The 24,711-nt window shown below is 32.3% G+C and overlaps 1 protein-coding gene and 1 pseudogene across 1 annotated transcript; one reads left to right on the top strand and one right to left on the bottom strand.

Moving 5' to 3' along the window:
• Window positions 1-13,261: 13,261 nt before the first annotated feature.
• Window positions 13,262-13,747, top strand: LOC120092931 (uncharacterized). The gene has a single exon (XM_039051180.2). The coding sequence runs from the start codon at window positions 13,397-13,399 to the stop codon at window positions 13,601-13,603; it is 207 nt and encodes a 68-aa protein (XP_038907108.1). The 5' UTR covers window positions 13,262-13,396; the 3' UTR covers window positions 13,604-13,747.
• Window positions 13,748-16,878: 3,131 nt separating this feature from the next.
• On the bottom strand, window positions 16,879-17,439 carry LOC150038710 (secreted RxLR effector protein 161 pseudogene; annotated as a pseudogene).
• Between the last annotated feature and the right edge of the window lie 7,272 nt (window positions 17,440-24,711).

Below are 24,711 nucleotides of genomic sequence, written 5' to 3'. Positions count from 1 at the left end.
CGCATTTTACTTTTCTAACGCAAACACATTATTATTTTGCTTTCGATCGCATGTATCACATCAATATCGCATCTAGCATCACAATCCCTGTGTTCGACCTCAGATCACTCTAAGAAACTTGCGGTGGAATTATACTTGGTTCTATTACAAGAAAACTTGTGATACGCACATACTACATGAACACATACTATGAGCGCATCTAAGCAGAATCACATACATTATTTTAAAGCGTAGTATCACATATATTATCGAGAAGCGTGATTAAGTAACGTATATCATACACCTCATCGCTCGTTGCGGCGACATTAAATCATGCTACAAGATATGGTTTTCTGACTTGTAGCCATAGTATAATCTTTCCAAATAAATCATGCTACAAGATATGGTTTTCTGACTTGTAGTATGTCTCAACAATTGAACCCGTTCTTAATGCTTTTCAATTTTAACTTGTATGTCGCTAAGAAGGAAAAGGTTTAAATTGAATTAGTGCTGGTTTGAATTTTTAATCAAAATTGGCTAAATGGGCTATTAGAATTTCTAATAGGTTGAGGGACTTATAGATTCAGCATAATTAATTGGTGCCTAATGAAAGAAATTGCATAGGAACTCTCTCTTACTCTAGAAATTAGATAGACTCATTTCCTTCCTAGATTGCATTTACTTCTTTTGTTCCAATTTCGCACATATTATCTCTTCCACACCAAAATCCCCATTTATCGCTCTAGTTAGAAAATTAACTCAACGAAATCGATCGCGCTTCTCTATGGATTGACTCAGACTTACCACTGTTGCTACGTTTTAGTAGTAATAGAAGTAATTCGGTATTTACAAATTTCTTTTGTTTCGGTTTGGAGTCAAATTAACGACATTAATTTTCGAGTCCGAACAGTCCTTAAGAGAGCAATTTATCTACTTAGTCCGACCTCGGGGAAGGAGTTTATTCCTTCTTGTGTAGTTGTATTCCCAATTCCCCAATAAGAAGAATCCTTAAAATGGTAGGCTTATTGAGTCAGTGATCTAGCCACTCTCACCCATACAAATCAAAGAACCACCCTCATAGGCAGAATTTCATGACTCACTCCGGATTCAGGTCATGTTACCTATGGTCATCCTGGTGAAATGTAAGTCTCTATTATGAATAACATTATATAATGAGACTAAATTTCTAGTTAGAGTATTCTTTGATGTTTCGTTAGTTAAATTTCTAGTTAGAATATTCTTTTGCTTTTGATTTGTTTTCTTTTTATGTTTATTTGCTCTTTTATGGTAGGAAATATCAATAGGTATGGTTTTCCATATGCAGAGTAATGGGAACCACAAGAGGTAAGAGAGATTTGCGGTCTTAAAGATCAAATTTCTGGACTAACCTCTGTTGTGTAAGCTTTGGTTAATATGCAGATTCAGAATTCGCATAGCTTTGAGTGTGGATATTATTCTCCTTGGGAGTTAGCTGGCCAAACCCCGTTGCCAATGCCACATCAGTCTACCCATATAGGTATTTCTTTAGAGGATATAGTTAGGGAACTTTCTAATCGCTCTAGCGAGTTTGTGCAGGAATGCCCTTACTATTATCAAGAACCCATCAATTTCTAGCAGGATGACCTTTATTTCGAACGTGAGGTCAGAGCTGAAATTCAAAGTTTGAGTGACCAAATTGATTAGATCGCTGAATCAGTTAGGAAACTGGTGGAGTCTTGTGAATCACCTTCTGAGGATGCCAAGGTGAGCAGCGGAGATATGAACATCGAGGATCCCACAAAACCAATGGTCCCTCAATTTTCTGAGCAAAGTAAGGCATTGGATTATTTAATGTGTGAACGTACTAATGATTTTTCTAAGCGCGCAGGAAATCATTTAAAGCCATTCTGCGTCTGTGGCACTGAGCTCGACCTTTTTATGGAATATGCGTGGACCAATTCGGACGATGACGTTTATCTTCTTCCACAACAAGAACGAGTCAGTGAGGTTAAGTATGAGTATGGGCTTAATTTAGAAGAATTGCAGGTAAAAGAGTCAGAGGATCCTAAGCCTCGCCATGTTCTTTGTATCAATATTCCTCTTATTTTTTATTTTTTCTCACCTTCACCTCATAAGTCAGTTGAGTTAAAGTCTTTATTTTCTGCGGAGTCAGTCATTGAGTCTTTTATTTTATTTCTTTTAACTAATATGAAAAATATCAAATTCGACCTGTATGGTTCTCTTCAAAAGATGAAGAGCCTTGTAGTCTTACCGGGCTATATCTACTCATTCAAGAAGGGACCAGAGAAATACGAGAATTTTTTTGTGCCTTGACAGGGGACAGGTCACGTCGAGCAATCAACCTTAAAACCTTGCCCTTCCTAGAGAGAGTCAGGTGATAAAATTTATTTCTTTCTTTCTTTATTTTCTAGATTAGGTTTCTTTTTTTGTTTTTGTTTTATAGGGATGACTTAGAGGAGATGAGCACTTTTTTTTAGGCAAGCCTACGACCACCACCATCCAGTGCGCGACTATGTTTTCAGAGGAGGTTTTTTGTTCCCTTGTTTTTATTTTCATTTGGCTTAGATTAGAGATACAATGGGGACAATGTATCGTTTTAAAGTTGGGGGTGGTAGTTATATATGCATGTCTGGCAAGTCCTTAAGCACCTGAGCTCGGATTTTGTGGTTGAATTGTTGATATGATTTTTATGATACAAGTATTATGATGATGACTTTCTGTGATAGGATTTAGATAACTCTCTCTTCGATCTGTTTAGGGTTCACAAAATGTATGCATGATTTTGGGCTATTTAAAAACTTTTCTTGATTCCCTTGCACATTTTGAGCATATAGCCGTCTTATTTGTGGTTTTGAATGCTTAGGATTGGATTATTTGGTCCATACGCTTGTTGTCACCCCAAAAGGTCTAGGTGAGGGTTGTTAAGTAACCGAAGCTCAACTTAGTAATGCATGCTTAGGTTTTTTCCAAACTCTTGTGTTGTATAGTAAAAGCCTATTGTATGCTAATTAAAAGGCAAGCATGTTGTAGAGTAAAAGAAAGTTTGTATGATATATTTGAAGGGGATTACTTCTCTTTCTTGAGTTATGATTAACTTGGGGCGGCTATGACACCCGTAGTTTCCCTTTGAGCTAAAGTACCTCGAGGAATGAGTAAGCTTCGACACCTTGTTAGGAGACATTGCTCGTAGTTGGATGATTCCCATGACCCTCGTGTGGACAAGCCAAAATAAAGGCGATGTGTCTAGATAAGGTTTCCTCTTTCGTGTGTATAAAAGTGAAATAAATAATAAAAAAAGAAAAAGAATAAAAGGGTTTGGTTCCCTTATGTGTTTCATTACCACCTTGAGTCTAGGGAGCTTAATGCTTGATCCTCCAAGCCAGAGTAGGGGGAAAATGAGTTGAGGGCTGAATAAAACTTTCTCGGGCCAGTAGAGACCTAGATAGGATTGGGTAAGCACACACACACGTGAGGGATAGATAATTAGTTTTAAGTTTCTTGATTAAGTGCATGCATTTGAACGATCCTTTCTTTGAGAATAGTTTTATATCTTTAGCCTTGAGATCCAGGTTACTCATTTGCATCATAAGTTTTATACCTATATTTTTTCTACCTTGCTCGGGACGAGCAAGAATAAAGTTGGGGGTGTTTGTTAACACTAAAAAAGAGCTATTATTCTTAGCTTAATTTAGACTCGTTAATGGATTTTATATGTTTATTGTGTTATTTTATAGGTATCATGAACCGAGGAGGTAGAACCAAGAAATTGGAGTTAAACGGGACTGACTTGAAGCAATTTGGAGGTGATTTGAGCAGCTAAGCTTCAAAACAGTGAAAATTATGAAATTGTCACTGCACGATCATAGCATCGCAATGCTCTACCCTGACACTCTAAGGAAGAATGTGCAGTGTGCAATGCTCTGAAGTTACGCAACACTAGCGTTGCAACGTTGTTTTCAGCGTTGCGACGCTACGATATTTCCTATAAATACTCCCCTTCGTCTTTAGGTCAAAATATGTCAAATTTGGGAGGCCAAATTGATGGAGGCCGAAGTAAAACTTGGTCCTTCATCCATTTCCTTCAATTTTCGGTATGTTTAGGTTAGTTTCACCTTTTATTTTGGGTTGTAATCAATGGAATGTATGTGTATCTCAAATTTGTCTATAAATTAAGAGGTAATCTCAATCTAGTTTCTTTGAGCAAGAACCCTGTGTTTAATTTCTTAAAAGCTTCTTAATTAATTTAATTTCAATCTTGTGAATTCTTTGGTTGGATTTGTTTTAATCTTAATGGAGTTTCGATAAATTCTTCTGACAAATTAATTTGTCGAAATTCTTGTTTGCAAAATCATACTAGCCTATGCATCATTGATTGATTTAGTTGCAAGTATTAGGATCATATGCTTAGGGTCTAGATTTTTTCTGGCCAAACTCATGTATGCCCTAGTATAATTTTTTCAAATAAATCATGCTACAAGATATGGCTTTCCGGCTTGTAGTATGTCTCAATAATTGAACCCGTTCTTAATGCTTTTCAATTTTAACTTGTATGTCGCTAAGAAGGAAAAGTTTTAAACTGAATTAGTGTTGATTTGGATTTTTAATCAAAATTGATTAATTGGACTATTAGAATTTCTAGTAGGTTGAGGGATTGATAGATTCAGCGTAATTAATTGGTGCCTAATGAAAGAAATTGCATAGGAACTCTCTCTTGCTCTAGAAATTAGATAGACTCCTTTCCTAAATTGCATTTACCCTTTTTATTTCCATTTCACACATATTATCTCTTCCACACCAAAACCCCATTTATCTCTCTAGTTAGAAAATTAACCCAACGAAACCAATCACGCTTCTCTTTGGATCAACTCGGACTTACCACTGTTGCTATGTTTTAGTAGTTATAGGAGTAGTTTCGTATTTATAAATTTCTTTTGTTTCAGTTTGGAGTCGAATTAACGACATCGATTCTCGAGTCTGAACAGTCCTTAAGGGAGCAATTTATCTACTTAGCCCGACTTTGGGGAAGGAGTTTATTCCTTCTTGTGTAGCTGTATTCCCAAATCCCCAATAAGACGAATCTTCAACATGGTAGGCTTATTGAGTCGGTGATCTGGCCACTCTCATCCATACAAATCAAAGTACCGCCCTCATAGGCAGAATTTCACGACTCACTCCGAATTCAGGTCATGTTACCTATGGTCATCCTGGTGAAATGTAAGTCTCTATTATGAACAACGTTAAATAATGAGACTAAACATTTCATGGTCTGGTCTTATACAAACTCCTTTGTTTAGAATATTCCCACTCACATGTCTCCACATGAATGATCAAGATGAGATCATTTGTAACACTTTACAACAATTGTAAAATCTACAAAATATGCCATACTTGTAGTGTCACAAGGATAAAGTATCCAGTCTTATCCATCTACTACAGACCATTTAGGTTATCATTTAAAACATTTGTATGTCTCTACATACATGTTTAAGCTACAAGATAACCTTGGAACTTAGTTTATTGGTTTGTGATTAATGCAATAAAATTCGGAATAAAATATCATATATTTTATTAAATAAACAACGAGTTTGTACAATATATTTACGAATTATAAGACCCTACGAGATTTAGGGCATCAACCCTAAAAATGGTGACCTAGAGGAAGTAATCTATGTGAAGCAACCTCAAGGGTATGAAAATAAGGATTGGTGTACCTTCTATAGAAGTCCATCTATAAGTTAAAACAATCTTCAAGATGTTGGTATAAACGGTTTGATATCTTTATAACCAACATTGGCTTCAAAAGAAGTTCATTTGACAACTTTGTTTATGTGAATACTAGATCATACTCTTCTATAATCTATCTATTGTTATATGTGGATGACATGTTGCTTGTTGACTAAGTCAAACCTACAAAGGGTTAAAACTTCATTAAAAGAAAAGTTTGACATGAAGGATCTAAATGAATCCAAGAGGATTTTGGGAATAGAAATCAACAGGGATAGAAATAAGGGATCCTTAACTATAAATCAAAGCAATTATTGCAGCAAAATCCTAAAGAGATTTAGTATGATTGATGCCAAACCAGTGACTATTGGGGTTGATTCCCCAAATCTCGTGATTTCGTAGTTTGTAAATTATTTGTAGAAAAAATTATTTATTTAATAAAATAAAGTGTTATTTTAATTGACATTTAGTGTGCATTAACTCAAATCCAATAAATTAAGATTCTAGGTTATTTAATGTAGCTTAAACATATATGTGGGAACACACAAGTGGATTATGTTTAAGTAATAAATTGAATTTGTCTGTAGAATATGGATAAGGATGGGCAACTTATCCTGACAATACTACGAATATGACTCACTTCGTAATTGTTACAATTGTTGTAATGTGTTAAAAATGATCTTATCCTGATCATTTATGTGGAGATGTGTGAGTGAGGGTATTTTATACAAAAAGTTTGTATAAGACCAGACCACGAAATGATTAGTCTCTCTTTATAATATCGTTACTTGAATAGGCTTACATTTCACTAGGATGACCATAGGTGACTTGACCTTAATCCTGAGAGATTTGTGAACTTTTACCTATGAGGCGATCCTTTGATATGCATGAGTGAGAGTGGCCAAATTTCTCGACTCAATATGCCTACTATTTTGGGATTTATCCAAGTAGAGATCTGGGAACACAGCTACAAGATGGAATTCACTTCTTTCCGTTGTTAGGGTAAGTAGAGGAATTGCTCCTTTAAAGGCTAATTCTAGGTCTCAAGCAATGAGACACCTCACCCTCTCGCTGGCATGAGAGGGATCTAGTTTATAGTTGAACTATAACTAATTGTTCATTAGAGAGATCGATGGTACTAAGGAGTTAGACGTAACTATAGGGGTAAAATGTAATTTTGACCCAGCTGTAGCTACAAGTAATTGCGAAGAGTCAATTTACTATTAATTGGTTATATCCAATGAACACAGAAATATATCTATAGTGCAAAGAGTGCAATTGTCGATCTTTAGTGTAGTGACCAAAGTTAACGAATGTTGATTAATTTAATTAAAGAGTTTAATTAATTAATCTCGTATCATTGGAGCTTATAATTTATAGGTTCATAAGGTCCCTTTTAGCTCAATAAGAGTTAAATGAGAATCAATTTAATTTTGGATTAATTTGAATTGTTCAAATTAATTAAAGGGAATTAATTGTATGAGATACAATTAGTATAATGTATATGAATACATTATAATATAAAGTTTAATGAGAGAGATAAATATTTGAATATGATTCAAATGTTAATTATATGAATGAGATTCATATAAAAACTATAGGTTAAAAATTAATGTGAATATGATCCATATTAAAACTATAGGTTATACAAGATAATGTAAAGTTAGATTATATGTATGATACAATGTAAACTATATTTTATCTTATATGAGATATAATATAATGTTTGCTTTAATTATAGTATTCTAATGTAAAATAACTTCCTTGAGAGTTATTTTACGTGGTGAAGAGAGTTATGAAAGTAACTCCCATCACCTTTCTTATATACAAGATCATAGAGGCAGTGGTGAAGAAAGGGATACGTGATACACAATCGTGAAACTCTCTGCAATAAAATTTCTATGAAACTCTATACAAAAAAATTTCTCTTTTTCCTCATCAGAATTAACAAGAAAAGCTCATAAATCCGTCTTGATTATCACCTTGAGAATAGTGAGGAAGGCTTGGTGGTAGTGTTCAAGTCCTGTGTTGTTGTTGTGTTCGTGAGAAGCAGAGGAATTCATGATTCCGGGAAAGGAAAATGTGAAGAAGTGTTTTTCATCAAGGGTAAGTTTTTTTATCTTCCTTTTCCTCTCTATATATTTTGACAGCATGCTTGGTATTTATGTTTATCATTCAGTTTTCTCTATTTTAACTTGTTCCAAAAACGAATTCACGGACACAATGGCGATCTGTTTTTTTTAACCATCATTATACATCCGAGACTACTATATTCAACCAACATTGAAGCCCAAAATTGTTGTAGTGATCACTCGATTTCACACTGGAAATGCAATTCCTCCAGTGGCAACCCTTTTAACTAGTCACTTTAAACTATCTTCTACCAATTCCCCTAAAATGAAGAAGTTGATCATATCAATTACATGTCAAAATTTTCTTATTTACAAGTAGTAGGAAGTCTGATGTATTTAATTATCTCGACTAGACTTGACCTATCTTATTATACAAGTTTGGTGAGTAGGTATATGACAAACTTGGAGAAAAAGCATTGGGAGACATCAAAATGGATACTAAGGTATCTTAAAGGGACTCAAGAAATCGGTCTGATCTATAAAGTAAATCAAGCTGATAAAAGTGAAATCTATGGATTCATTGACTCAGACTTTGCAAGTGGCTGGGATAAACGAAGGTCTCTAAGTGGCTACATATTCCTACTGGGTGGAAATCTACTTAGTTAGAAGGTCACCCTTCAACTAGTAGTGGCACTATCATCTACCGAAGCTGAGTACATTACTGTTCAAAAGCAATCAAAGAAGGAATATAACTCAAAGGCTTACTAAATGACTATGAAATTTGTAATGGAAGACACGTGTTTCATTTTGAGAATAACACCTCACCTTACACGTTTTCACTAACTTGTTTTCTCTAACATGTAGATTGCAGAAACCAACTTTGATTACATTCAATAACGAATTTGATTGAGAAATTCAAAAGGAATTATAAACATTCATGGAGACAAACATACACAGATTTTGAAAGATTTAGAGTGAGGAGAAGAAGAGGAAGATACGAGAAATTACGTGGTTCGGTCAATTAGACATATATCTACGAGAAGAAAGGGAGCAGACCGAACTTTACTATCTTGAAGAAAATTAAAAGATATACGGATGAGTTTTTACTTTCTCACACTCTTTGTTTTTAATTTCCTATTACTCTTTGGTTACTTGTATTTTAATTGCTTTCAAATAGTAGTTACAACCTAATTTTAACAGATTTTTATTTCAAATAAAGAGGAAAAATTAAGCTTGATTCTCTTCACATAATCTAGCTAATTGTTAGTTCAACTTTAAAATTACTAGGAAATTCATTAGAGAATATGCAAATTTTAACAAATGTCCAATAATTTCATGAGTTAACATTTCTATAAAGGGCACTCATCTTTCTAACAAAATTTCTATGAGTTGTATTCATTTAAAATATAATGTTTGTGATCATACATACCAATATCAGCTTGGGGGAAGGTGTTAATAAATTGGATAAGGGCAAAAGTTTGAAAAGTTTAAAAATTACATCAAAGACTAATTCTCTCAATGGGTGGTTGACCTGTTGATGATGGATATGCTAGTTTAGACTTATCAACCTTATAAGTCTTAATTAATAATTTGTGTTTAGCTCTTTTAAGTACGACCAATGAACCAAACCATACGTTCAAGCAAAGCATTTTTTATAGTTGTCTTGTCCCTTTTTCTCACTCCAATATAATATCAAAAAAATAATATTTTGATGTATTTTGAATTGTACTAATCTTTGTATAATTCATCCAAGTATTCAATCATAAATTATCGTGTCATAAATTTTTAAGAAAGAAATATTCTTTTTATAACTTTTTTTTTATTTGTGATAGACTGAGATATGAACGAAAAGATTGATATAGTTTAGTCTGCACCTAATGGTAATGCAATTTAATTCTAAATAGTTTTTCAATCATTCACTTTCAAGATCCACCTCTCTCATATCTCATTGGCTCTCTCTTCAATCAACAAATGCCACTTGTCACTCGTCAACATTCAACAACTCAAAGAGCCAAAAAGGAAGAAGACTAAGCTTACTCATGTCCAATAATTTTGAGTACGGAAATTCGAGGGATTTTTTTTAATAAAGTTTTTATCCAAAAAGTTATTATACTCTTAGGTTAAAAGAATACCTTTTGTCCCTAAATTTTTATGGAAGTAACAATTTAATCTTTGAATTTTGGCTTATAATAATCTAGTTCCTATACTTTTAATTTTATAACAATCTAGTCTTTGAACTTTATTATGTAGCGATTTAATCATTGTACTTTCAAATTTGTAACAAGTCTCTAACGTAAAAAATTTGTCAAAATTATATACCAATTTTTAGTATTTTATGATGTAAACTTTCTATTTTATAAAAATATTGAGTCTCTAATTACTTCATCGGTTTATTTATGAAAAAAATCTCATTAAATATTAACACTAATTTTTACAATAAGGACTAAATTGTTATAAATTTTAAAATACAAGAACTAAATTGTTACATGGTAAAGTTTAAGAACTAAATAGTTACAAAATTAAAAATTCAGGGACTAAATTGTTACAAACCAAAATTTGAAAATTAAATTGTTACTTTTACCAAAGTTTAGGGACTAAAATTGATTTTTAACCTAAGTATTAATAAAATATTGGTTGTTTTTCAAAATGTGAGAAATTTTAAAATATTAAAAAGAAAAATCTAAACCAAAATGTTAGATGCATTAAATCGGTTGGAAGCCGTGATTTATCATGATTTATGGTAGGATTTAAATCGATTAGAAGATGCATTAAATTTGTTCTTCACATTTTTAAAATACGAGAAATTAATGGTTCCATATTCGGATGCATCATCAAATAAGTTTCAAAGCTGTTATATAATTATAATAAGTTTTTTTAAAAAATCCCCAAAATTTGAGAACTTTCGACAAAAGAAAAAAAAAATATACTAATTACCACCCAAATTTATTTTATGTTGACATAAAATTCAATTATTTAAATAAAATATATTTATTCATAAATTAATTCTTCTAATGTTGATCGAATCTTGAATTGACTTGGAGTCTATTTAATCATCGAATTCATACATTTAAGTGAACATAATTATCAAATTCACATGTATTTCTTTCTTTAATATTAAAGATTGAAATCCACACTCTTCTATTGATGTCCTAAAAATTACCTTTCTCCAATCTAAAATTTACAAATAATAATAACAGTGGGTTGGGATATATTCAAATTTATTAAACATAAGATTACTAATTGTTTAACCATTGCTCTGGCAAATTTCAATTTAATCTTAATTGGATTTTAAATTTAGCATTCATTATATGCTTGTATTTTATTTTTAGGATTGAATAGGACATTTTGGATTACTAGTAATGAAATTTCCCTTTAAAAGTCTTGCTAGTCTTTTAAGCAATAATAATTGTAGATAAAATGAATATTAAAATGTAGCTATTTCATTGAATTTTCTTAATGAACAAAATGGACCAGTCTTATTCTAGAGAATAGTAGGGGGACTTTACACATTGACTATTTATTTATTGTTATTGTTTTTTATTATTTTTTTAAAAGAAAATTTTCTAGACAGATGTAAAACTCGAACATTTGATCTTGAAGTTGATAGTACAAACTTAGATTAGTTGTTCGTGCAGGTAGGAACTTGTTTATCCTTTCTAATTTCAAATTAAAATATTCAAAATTATTATTTTATATTTTATTTTTAAATATATTTATGCATTTTATAAGTAAAAATAATAAAAATTACCTTTATTTATGTTTTTTTAATTGAAAATGGGAACAAAAATAAGAAACAATGGCTAGTTTGATATATATATATATATATTTCTTTTCTTTATATTTCTGGTTTCTCATTATTTTATTAACTTTTATAGAAAACGAGAAAAGAAACGTGTTGGGTGGGTGACCTTTTTTTTTTTCTTCTTCTTCTTCTAATAGACCTTTTCTTTTTCTTTTTCTCTCATGGATTAAATTAGTAAAACAATGTTTAAAGTTTAATTGAAATTAATTCAATATTTATTAAATTGTTTTAATTCATTTTTTATAGATGTAAAATACATTAAAATAATGTAAATTAAATTCATTAAACAATAGATGTAAATATATTAAACATTAAATTAATTAAATTTAATTAATTGGATATGTATTTTAGTACAATCCGTATATTTTTTTAGTTTAATTTGTTTTTATAGATGTACTGCAAACATTTTAAAATAATGTAAATAAGGATATTTACTAAATAAATAAATTTTAGTTATAAATTAATCCGTAATAGTGTTAACTTTTATATCTAATTATCTAATTAAAATTATTAATTAATTAATTAATTTTCATCTTTGTTTTTTGTTTGAAAATCAAAATTATATAAGTTTTAATGATTAATTCCAACTAAATACGTACATAGTGTTCATGAAATTCTCATCCACAATTAAATACAATCATTTTTTTATTCTTAACAACTTTATTCTGAGACATCTTTGTTTTTTTAGGTATCTATAAAATTTAAATCAAACGATGTTTAGAAAAATCAAATTAATTTAAACTTTATATCAAAACTATCACATTTAATACCTCAAAAACGAAGTAAAAACAAAATTCAAACATCAAGTATCGTAAGTCTGTTAATTTAAAAAAGGATCAAATAGAAAATAAATTCAAATTCTAAGAAAAAAAATGTGTACTTTAACCTCCGAATGAGATTGTGTAGAAGTGATTTTTCAATCCTTATTTTTTCTTAAGAAATGACTTGAATTAGGCTACGTTTGGCATTGCGTTAACTGTGTCAAAATGTCATTTCAAAAAAATCTCAACAGTTTTTTATGTTTGGTAAAACATATTTAAATTAAATTCGTTAAAATCACTTTTAAAAACACCTTAATTTCACTGTTAACTTTAAAAGCACTATCTACCTTTCATGTTTTCCTAAAATCAGGTAGAACTTTTAATTAATATTTAATTTTCAATTTTATACTTTAAAAAGAAGATTTATTTTATATATTTATCTATTTCTCATCTAATCTAATTTAATCAAATCTATTTTCTATTTTTTATGAGTTAAATACATCATTTAAAAAAAAAGTATACCATATCCATTTTTTTTAAATAAAACTATTTTTCTTAATATTTAAAAATTAATCTATAACAAACAATTATACTAAACAATTATTTAAAATTTTAAATTATAAATTTTTTTTTATTATAAGTTTATTTTAATTAATATATCTAAAATGAGATGATTTTGTATCTACTTACCAAACACTCTAAGCTATTCGTTTTATAATTGATTTTTCTAAAAATACAATCTCAAACAAAGTCTTAACTAAAGATTGAAAAAGTACTACACAATAAAGATAAAATTGACAATTTTACATGATTATTTTTTTTAAAAAAGGACAAAATTGAAAAATAATATTGGTGGGACCATTCATATGAAGAATATATAGAGAAACCCCCCAATCAAATTGTATTTAAAATAATGAAAATTAAAGTTTTGATTTAAAATGAAAGATTTTGTCATGTTTGGTTGATATGCCAAATATAAAACATCATATTTAGGAGAGACTTAGAAAAAGCAAAAGATAAAGAAATTAAGAAAGCAAAACATCAAGAAGAAGATATCAATGGCGGATTGGGGGCCAGTGTTTGTAGCAGTGATTCTCTTCATTCTATTATCTCCAGGCCTTCTGTTTCAGGTCCATGGCGCCGAAAAATTCATCGAGTTTGGAAACTTCGAAACAAGTGCAACCTCTATTTTTCTTCATTCTCTCATCTTTTTCGCGCTCTTTTGTCTCTTCACTCTCGTCATTCATCTTCATATCTACATCTAAATCATATAATATCGTTTTTTATCACTTTTCACGTATATATAAATTAAGTTCGTATCAATTTTCTGTTCGTTTCATTTCAAAAGTCTTTGTATTAAGAGAGATGATGTAGTTTTATTCATAATATATCGTGGATTTATTATGTGATATCATGTTTGCATTTTAATACGAGTTTCTTTTTTATGCTGTCTTTTACTCTTCCTCAATCTTCTCGATCAATATCTGGTTTGTTTTCCCTCTCGTGTGCATCTTGAACTCTTCAAGTTTTCATCTATCAATTATATGAATTTTGAAAATCTATAATAAAAGAGTAAAAATTACAACATTCATCCCAATACAAATTAATGAAAATAGAATTGACATTTTTTTTCTTGACATTTAACGTTACTCTATTTTTTTTTTCCTTTCTAAATTTGTTCAAATAATAGAGTACAAGGTAATGAAATTACTTCAAATGATAGACGTGGACCAATTGTTCATTAATTATTTAATGTGGCTCGTCAAATTTATTATTATAAATGTTGCATGTGGATGGATTTTTGTGTTATTTGATGGGGTATGTTTGCCCATAATTTAAAGACTCACCTATACTTTGATAAACATATACCTACTTCAATATATATATAAAAATTAGCAATGACTTCATATAATATTTATAAAGTAACTTGATATACTAAATACAAAATTGGAATATTGTTCTCTTTCAAGAAACTATATGAATTGGAAAAATAGCAGTGAATGTTAGGTGTGAAATGTTATGGTTCTGTTTGATAACCATTTGATTTTTTGGTTTTGAAAATTAAGCTTACTTCTACCTCCAAATTTCTTCATTTCTTATCTATTTTTTACCAATGGTTTAAAAAACCAAACTAATATTTCAAAACTAAAAAAGTAGTTTTTAAAAACTTGTTCTTATTTTTAGAATTTGACTAAGAATTCAACTATGATACTTAAATATGCAATCATGGTAAGAAATAGAGAAAAATAAGATTCATTTTCAAAAATAAAAAATAAAAAACAAAAGCCCCATTTAGTAACCCATTTGTTTTTGAAAATTAAGTTTATAGATACCACTCTCACCTCCAAATTTCTTACTTTGTTATCTACTTTTCATCAAAACCAAGCCAAATTTTGAGAACTAAAAACGTAACTTTCAAAAAGTTGTTTTTGTTTTTGAAATTTGGCTGAGAATTCAACCATTGTACTTAAAAAATATGCAAAATCATTATAAAAAAATGTAGATGAAATAGACTTAGTTCATTTCATTTTTTTTTTTGTTTTTGAAAATTAAGTTTATGGACACTACTTTCATCTCCAAATTTCTTCATCAATCTACTCTTTACCAATAATTTAAAAAACCAAGCCAAATTTTGAGAACTAAAAAAAATTGCTTTCAAAAGGTTATTTTTGTTTCAAAATTTTGCTAAGAATTCAACTATTGTATTTAAGAAAGATACAAAATTATAAGAAATGTTAAGTAAATAGACATAATTTTCAAAAACAAAAATAAAAAACGAAGTGGTTATCGAACAAATTTAAAGATGAACCCGAGTATTTTTATATATATATATATATATATATATAATTTGTAAAATATAGGGATGATGGAATGCAATTTGTCATTATTCATTTGAATCAAGTAGGGATTCATTTCAACGCATTGGGGTTTTGAGGTGGAAATTAATTAACAAATTCTGGACTCCTACCAAATATATTGACAGCCTAACTAAATGTAGACTCTTCCAATTAATGACTATTTTTTCCTTAATTAATTTTTATTTAAAGTTTTATTCTTATCCTAAACGTCCATTTAGTGCTTAATTTGTTTTTTTAAAAAACTTTTAATGCAAAATCATTTTGACGTTAGTCACTCAATTTAATAAGTTGTTTAAAAACTCACTACGTAAACGTTTATATGTAATCTTATAAGTGGTAATTTGGAGGCACAATGTTGTCTAGTCTTAAGGAGTTCAAGATGTGCATTATTAGTCTCTAAATAGATTTAAAAGGTCTTTCACTTTTTTTCTCTACTATTGGTAACTACATAACTTTGTTTTAATTTTTAATATTTATTTAAAATTTTAAATATAATCATAATAAATACCAAAACCAATTAATAAGAAGACACGAATAAAATACCATTATTGCTCAATAAATTTATAACCTTTAAGGATAAAAATTATATTCCTCCAACAATCATTCATTTATGTCAAGTACCAAAATGAGTATACTTTAACTAGTATAAACATGTATTATCAACCTTCAAACAGTATATTGTCTAAAAAAAACATTTATTTCTTTTTTATTTTCCTTGCTTCCACAAATCAAAGCTCTCGATTTAGCTTGCATTCTTTCATTTTTTTTTCCCTCTCAAATGCATTATGTTGCACTGATGGGCTTTGAAAACAAAAGCAAAAGGAAAAACAATTTGGGCATTTGCAAACTAAAAAGTCTGGCCCGAATAGACAAATACCACTTACTTGTTTTCAGCTGGAAATCGATTCTATGTGCTAAAAGCACAATCCTCGTGAAGAAGAATCTTCACCACACACGTTGACGACCCTGATTAATCTTGAGCACTCACAGAAAAGGAAGAATTTTAATGACTAACACAATTTTCTTTTCTTGCAGAAAATACCGAGAGAGGAAAGAAAAAGAACAATGCAAAAATGTTGTCGAAATTCTACAAGATTGTTGAGGAGCTGAGGAATATGAGCAAGAAGATAAAGAAGATGAAGGGAAAAAGAAGGAACACAGAAGGTTTACGTGGTTCGGCCAAAATTTGCCTACATCACGAAGAGAAGCTGATTATTACAGATGGGGAGCTATAAGGGTTATACAAAGATAAGTCTCTGTCTAGTTTTTATCTCTAGATGTAATTTTTTTCTCTTGAATGTACAAGTATGATTACAAAAGTATTTATAGACAGTCTTGTATAACTGATTCAACAACCTTTGAAGTTGTTTTCACTGCTTGTAATAACAATCTCCACCTTGACAGAAAACTTCAAGTTGTTTCTTCAACTTTTCTTTACTGACTCTCTTCTTCTTTAACCCTTGTCTCTCAACTCAAACCCTATAATATCGAGGCATTTTTTAAGTTTGAGCTGAGTGACAGTCTTGATTAACATATCGGAAGCATTCTCTGAGCTATGTACTTTCAACACTTCGATCTGCTTATTTTCAATCTGTTCTTGTATGAAATGATATTTCACGTCTATGTGCTTTGTTTTGTTGTGATATTTTGGATGCTTAGATAAGTGTATAGTACTTTGATTATCACAAAATATCTTTACTGTATCTTGTTTGATCCCAAAAATCACGTAGGAGTCCCTTTAGCCATAATCCCTCCTTTACTGCTTCTGAAAGTGCAATGAACTCTGCTTCAGTAGTGGAGAGGGCTACTACTGACTGTAATGTAGCCTTCCAACTTAGAACACACCTTCCATATAGGAAAATATAACCTGATAAGGATTGCCTGTTGTCTAGGTCTCCAGCATAGTCAGAGTCAACATACCCTACTAATTCTGGTTCTCTGTCTGATAGCTGTTGATATAGTAGTTTAGCACTTATAGTGCCTTTAAGATACCTCATTATCCATTTGGTTGCCTCCCAATGCCTCTTTCCCGGATTAGCCATGTACCTACTTACCAGACTTGTAGCATAAGCAATATCCGGCCTTGTAGACACCATTAGGTACATTAAACTTCCCACAACTTGGGAATAGGGAATAGTTGACATTACCATCAAATGTTCAATGTCAGATTCTTTAGGTGAATTTTCTGCTGAGAGTTTGAAATGATTAGCAATAGGAGTACAAACTGATTTAGCCTCTGTCATATGATATTTTTTTAGTAGCTTCTGACAATATTGAGACTGATCAATGCTAAGTATGCATGATTTTCTGTTTCTGATTATATCAATGCCTAATATTTTTTTTGCATTGCCCATGTCTTTCATTTCAAATTCTGACTTGAGTAGATCTTTGGCTTTATTCAAATCTTGCATAGTTGTTCCTGATAACAACATATCATCCACATAGAGTAGCAAATAGATATGATGAGTGTAGGTGTGAGTGTTTATATAAACACGGCTATCATAGGATCTCTTGATAAAGCCATTCTTATGTATAAAGTCACTGAATCTTCTGTTCCAACACTTAGGGGATTGTTTAAGGCCATAGATTGACCTTTTAAATAAGCAAACATGGTCTTCTTTCCCTCTGACTTCATACCCTTTAGGTTGACTCATGTAAATGACTTCATCTAGGAAACTATGTAAGAAAGTTGTTTTAACATCAAGTTGCTCCAACTCTAGATCATTTTGAGCCACAATAGAAAGTAAGAGTCTGATAGAAGTTTGCTTGACCACAGGAGAAAATATCTCATTAAAGTCAATACCTAGTCTTTGGGCAAAAGTGTCAACTCCCAAGTGTTATTTCTGACAAGTGAATCAACTTCTTCATTCATTACTTCTATCCACAATTTAGCTTTAGGACAGCTTACTACTTCTTCAAAGGTTGAGGGTTCTGCTTCATTATATAGGTTTGAGGCATTTAGAGTTAAATTGTTATAGTCATCATATCTTGAAGGTGGCACAATAGTTTTTCTTTGCCTATCTCTTACTAGGTTATACCCCCTTAAATCTGGTTCTTCTTGCTCTGGATCAGAAATAATGTCTTCTACTTCTTCTTCATGATGAGGTAGTTGATCAAAATGTGATTCTGAGCTTGAAGGATCAGTGATAAGGTTAAGAACTTACTCCACCTCAATTGTATCATTCTCCCTTTGAGGTGTTGTAACACTTTGAGTAAATCCTTGCATAAACATCTCAGTCTCCCTGAAAACAATATCTCTACTAGTAATACACCTCTTTTCTGTAGGATGCCACATTCTAAAACCCTTCACTTCTTCTGTGAAACCCAAAAACATTTCACAGCTCGGGCAGCCAACTTCCCCTTGTTCTGTTGAACAAATCCTGTGCAACCAAACACCCTTATATTATTTAGGTTTGGAGATTATTTGGTTCACTTTTCTTCAGGAGTTAGTAAATCAAGTGAGGCATGAGGGCATCTATTAAGAGTATAGACATTGTAAGATATTGCCTCAGTCCAAAACTTCTTAGGAAGAATAACATCAGACAGTAGGCTTCTAACTCTTTCCATAATTGTTCTATTCAATCTCTTTGCCACCCCATTTTGATGAGGTATATACCTAACAGTCTTGTGTCTAATAATCCCCTGCTGTCTACAAAAAAACATTAAAATCTTCTGCATAGAACTCAAGCCCATTATCAGTTCTTAGACATTTTATTTGACTATTAGACAATTTTTCAACCATAGTCTTCCATTCTTTGAATTTATCAAACAATAAGTCCTTAGATTTAAGGAAAAATATCCAATATTTTCTAGAATAATCATCCACAAAGGTTAAAAAATACCTGCCTCCACTCAAAGATTGGAAAGGTGAAGGACCGCATAAATCCAAATGCACATAATCAAGGATGGCCTTGGTTGTATGCTGAGCCTTTACAAAACTCTGCCTTGTAGCTTTGCTTATCACACAATGTTCACAGAAGGATAGGCTTTGATGAATTCCCTTAGGTAGAATTCCCTGATTGGCAAGAGCTTGTAGACCTTTGGCACTAATATGTGAAAGTCTTTTGTGCCAAAGATCTCCTTCAGTAGGCTGTTTCTGAGTCACAACCAAGGCTGAATGCAGTTTTTGAACTTCTTAAACAACATAGACCCCATTTATCTTAATCCCTCTCAAAATAGGCTTACTGTTCTTCAAAACTTCACAATAGTCTTCCTTTCCTCTATATTCACAGCCGATTGAGTTAAGCATGCTTAGTGAAATCAAATTTCTCTTCAACTTAGGCACATGTCTAACATTTCTTAGTAATTTGACGATCCATCTTCAAGCTTGAGTAATACAAAACCAATACCAACCACTGGTCATGAGTTATTATTACCCATGTATACTGAGCCTCCATCCAGATCTCTACATGTGTTGAACCAGTCTTTTGGGGGGTGTCATATGAAAGGAACACCCTGAGTCTAGAACCCAATCTAGATTCTTATTTGATCCTTCATCTACCTTTAAATTTGATGTAGCTAGGGCATCTGAATAGAAGTAGGAATCCTCACAAACTGAGGCTTCTCTTGACTGACTTTGCTGGTTTTTCTGTTGAGGCTGTGATTGCTTATTCTTCTGCTCATTTTTCCATTTCAAGGTTCTACAATCCTTGATTAGATGTCCCAATTTTTTGCAATATTTACATGTAACCTTGGTTTTTTCTTTGCCTCCTTCTGTTGAGTTTTGTTTCCCTTTTTCCTTATTACTTTGTTTAGGCTTCCCTTTAACAAATAAACCCTCAACACTGGGTTTATCTTCTTTGTTGGTTAAGAGCTCCATCTCTCTGATTTTAAGGGCTGAAATGATAATATCAGTTGTTAAAAAGTCTCTACCATACTTTAGAGTAGTCTTGACATCCTTATAGGAATCCAGAAGTGAGTTAAGAAGCACAAAAGCTTCATTATCAACCCCAATCTCTTTACCTTGAGTCTTAAATTCAGTAGTAATCCTCTTGAAGTCATCCAAGTTTTCTGTTAAATATTTTGAAGAACTCATTTTGAAGGTAAAAAACCTTTCCCTCAGGAAAAACTTGTTAGGTAGATTCTTTGTCTCGTACAGCTCATTCAACTTAGTCCACATCTTGAATGCGGTTTCTTGGTCGATTACTTATCTTAATACACCATCTGACAAATTAAGAACAAGTGTGTCATGAGCAATTAGCTCCATATTCTCCTCCTCTTCTTCTGTTGCTGTAGTAGATAGCTTGGTTGGATCTTCAAGGGCATTATGAGCCCTTTGTTGCCCCAAAATTGCCTTGATCTTGGCTTTCCATAAGCCAAAGTCTCCTTTCCCATCGAACTTTTCAATATCATATCTTGCTACAGCCATTTCTTTCCCTTTTAATTTTGCTCCAAGATGTACTTTCTTTATGAATCTTTGAGTAATCTTGAAGTTTTCTTGCAGGCTCTGATACCACTTTTTGCATTGATGGGCTTTGAAAACAAATGCAAAAGAAAAACAATTTGGGCTTTTGCAAACTAAAAAGTCTGGCCCGAATAGACAAATACCACTAACTTGTTTTCAGCTGGAAATCGATTCTATGTGCTAAAAGCACAATCCTCGTGAAGAAGAATCTTCACCACACACGTTAACAACCCTGATTAATTTTGAGCACTCACAGAAAAGGAAGAATTTTAATGACTAACACAATTTTCTTTTCTTGCAGAAAATACCGAGAGAGGAAAGCAAAAGAACAATGCAAAAATGCTATCGAAATTCTGCAAGATTGTTGAGGAGCTAAGGAATACGAGCAAGAAGATAAAGAAGATGAAGGGAAGAAGAAGGAACACAGAAGGTTTACATGGTTCGGCCAAAATTTGCCTACATCCATAGAGAAAAGCTGATTATTACAGATGGGGAGCTACAAGAGTTATACAAAGATAAGTCTCTGTCTAGTTTTTATCTCTAGATGTAATTTCTCTCTCTTGAATGTACAAATATGATTACAAAAGTATTTATAGACAGTCTTGTATAACTGATTCAACAACCTTTGAAGTTGTTTTTCACTGCTTGTAATAACACATTCCTTTCAAGAAGTTTTGAAAAATTGGGGTGTATGCCTAAATACAAAGTGTCAAACTAAAAGATAGTTAAAAAATATGAAAGAATGGCAGGGGGCGTCGTTGGATTATCTATGATTCCTGAGGTCTCTTGTTGGGGCAAGTTTCAATATCGTTGGCATAAATTGGCCAATCAAAACTCTCGAAGGTCTGGCGATTTCTTGAGGGCATGCAATGCCTTGGGAGGGGGGTGTTTGGCCAGAAGAAAATTTAGTATGGGCCCAGAAGGGGAACGAGGAGGGGGTCGAGCCCCCCTCAACTTTATGCTCTTTATAATGTATGTATGTATATATATATATATATAATTGGTGTATCAAAACTACTAGCTAGCCTAATGATAAATCTGTCTTCCAGCCCCTTCTAGACCCAAGTTTATGTCCCACTTATTACATTTACTTTTACTAAATTATATAAAGTCTCCTGTAAAAAAAAATCTAAATCTGCCACTGTGTTTGGTTCACCAACATGAGTTGAGTTGAGATTACTAACTCAACGTTTGGCCCACTAACTTTAAAGACCACCTCTAGTGAGACTCTTAATGACAACCCTAATTTCTGTGATGTATTTAATCTTATTCATTGTTAGACATTTTTTTACATGTACATAGACATTTCTGTGGATTGAAATTTTAAAGATGACTCGTCACACATATCATAGATTTCACACAAGTCGTCTTAACAATTTTTGAGACAACAATAGAATAACAAACAGTAAAATCAAGAATGAGCACACAGAGATTGGTAACCTAGCTCGGTGATGATCCAACTACGTTTGAGGGTAGTGTGTGTAGGAAAGATAATTCACTAATATGAAAAAGTCAAGCAATTACAACATTGTAATTATCTGTAAAATAAAGACGATTACATAGACACAGAGTCCAACGTAACTGATCACCTAGGCTCCCCTAGATGTGAGACTCCCTCTCACTATAACTTAGGTTCCTCCTAAGTAAATGAATATTAGTAAAGCAAAACTTAGGTTCTCCTAAGTGTGTAAGACTTCTTCTCACTATAATGATATCTTTCCTTCTTCTTGTGAACTCTCCTTCATGGATAGAACTTAGGCTCCCCCTAAGTTGGAGAACTCATTCTCAATGAACGAACCCTTGGGATCCCCCTAAGGAAGAATATCTCTTCTCAATCAGTGTGACCTTAGGCTCCCCTTAGACAATTGTTTTGCAAGATTGGAAGTCCAACAGCACAAACAACTAAAGAATGAACCGCCAAGCACAAAGATTATCTCTTCCTTTTCATATAAAGAACATTTAACAGGCTGTCTGATAAAACACAATGAACAATCTCATGTAATAGTACATGTGGCAGCACGAATGATTCTTGACCTTAAATAGCACAATGAAGAAAAGAAAAATATCCCCAAACAAATTCGACAAATTACCAATAAGAAATAGGAAAAATAATATGCAAGATACTTTAAATAAGGAAAGAAATAAATGGCAAAAATGGCATCCTGTTGAACATCCTCTGAGACGACACTAAAACAACCCAAGAAGTAGAAGCTAGAAATTTTAAACAAATACATAGCCAATAACACATCTCTAACAAACTCCTCATTTGGCTAATTTATTTTTTAAGACGGAAACAAGGCTTTTAAAACATAATATAACTTTCCCTGAAACAAGCCATGAAAACCATATGAATTGGTAAGCAAAGTATGTTATTAGATTAACCGATAACATATCGTTCATAACCAAGCCAAACAAGACAACATCAGCCCAACACCAGCTACACAACCATGAACCAAACCAACCAAAACATAGCAGTCAATACAACCATCTCCCCCTGTCTTGAAAAAGATATGCCAAACAGAATCAATAATGTTGCTGAGAAGGACCGGCACCACTGGTAGAGGAGGCAGTGGCTTTCATCAGTTGAAGAAGAGCAGAAACCTCATTTTGCCTTTTGGATGCTTGAGCGATAACACATCTAGAGTATTGACTTCAGCAGCCGGGGAATGCATTAACCTTTGTCCAAACGGAGAGTTGACCATGGAGTCACTAGGAGCATCTTCAATATCAGCAGTCGTGGTGGAGCAATATCAGGCACATGAAGACTTTTGAACACCTTGTGATTCAAGGTAAGAATGGCAGGAGGAGGTTCCACAGGTTCATTAGTAGAGATTAGATCAGGTTTTTGGAATAATAATATACCACAGATTAGATGAGGATATGAGATAGGAAGTTTCAGAGTCTGAGATCTAATATGTCATTTTATTTGATTCAGAACAAACGCCCCATAATTGAATGGAGTAGACTTTCCAATTTGATACAACAAGGTGGCCGAGGACAATGGCCGAGGACAAGGAAAAGCCTGAATGATGTTTAGAGGAACACCAATTTGCAATCCCTATTTGATGCAGAATAGCATATTTTATACTAAGCTCTGCAGTAGCCAATTTCCCTTTCTTTGGTCAAGCCTTTCTAATACCCCCTCTCAGCTCAAGCACGAGCTCTTCCACGGACGGATGAAGCTCTGTAGTGTTGGAAGGAACATTTCTTTCCAAAAACACATTAATAATAGAAGCAGAAAAAATGAAACAGTGGCCTCTAACATGAACCTTTTGGCAGTTAGGATAATCAGCCTTATCAAAGTTTTTTGAGAGAGTGACAATGAATTCACCAACTAGCTTTGAGTAGAGGTTTCCAAGATTCAACACGGTTTATACAAGGTCATCTTTTACAATCTATTCCATAATATTTAAACAGTCTTGAGCTCGATCAGAGAGTTTCTTTTCAGCAAGAATATTTCATTGGATAACATACTTCCATAACAGAGTACCCTCTTCTGAGTAAAACGAAACTCCATCCTACGGAACAGATGAAACTGGAGGAGGATTAGACTTTCTGCCTCCTGTTCGAGCAGATTGCCTTGTGAGAGGCACACAAGCACCTGTATCTTCACCTGAACTTCCCTTTCATCTGAGCCCAATATTTAAACGACACAAAAAGATGCTTAGGTGAATCACAAGCATCTTCTTTAGAACATTGCTCAAATGTCTTAGGTGAAGAGATTGAATTCCAATGTGGAAGTATGTAATCACTTTTATCTTTGAATTAGAATGGGAAATCAAGATTGATTTGACAGAATTAAAAGGTAAGCATGAATTTTCTATAGTTTAGAAAAAAATACTTTTGAAAGCCAATTCTTCAAGAAAAACCTCTGCACGATCTCCCAACAATTTGAATGGCAAGACACCACCAGTAGGCAACCCTTCTATGTCTCCGAGAGGATCAAGGTGAAGGAAATCACAACAGAGATCTCCATGAATAGCGAAAGTAGATTGTTCCAAATCCCTTTCAGAATTAACACAATCAATTACAGTCTAACCGAAAACATACAGATTATAGTATTCAGAAATTACAGCATACTACAAGAGAATACAAGGGATAGAGTATGCAT

This window comes from Benincasa hispida, chromosome 1, assembly GCF_027475165.1.
Source record: "Benincasa hispida cultivar pf3 chromosome 1, pf3_genome.v1.1, whole genome shotgun sequence".
Taxonomy (NCBI): Eukaryota; Viridiplantae; Streptophyta; class Magnoliopsida; order Cucurbitales; family Cucurbitaceae; genus Benincasa; species Benincasa hispida.
The sequence above is the reverse complement of the archived record's forward strand: the minus strand, read 5'-3'. Positions and strand labels throughout refer to the sequence as shown.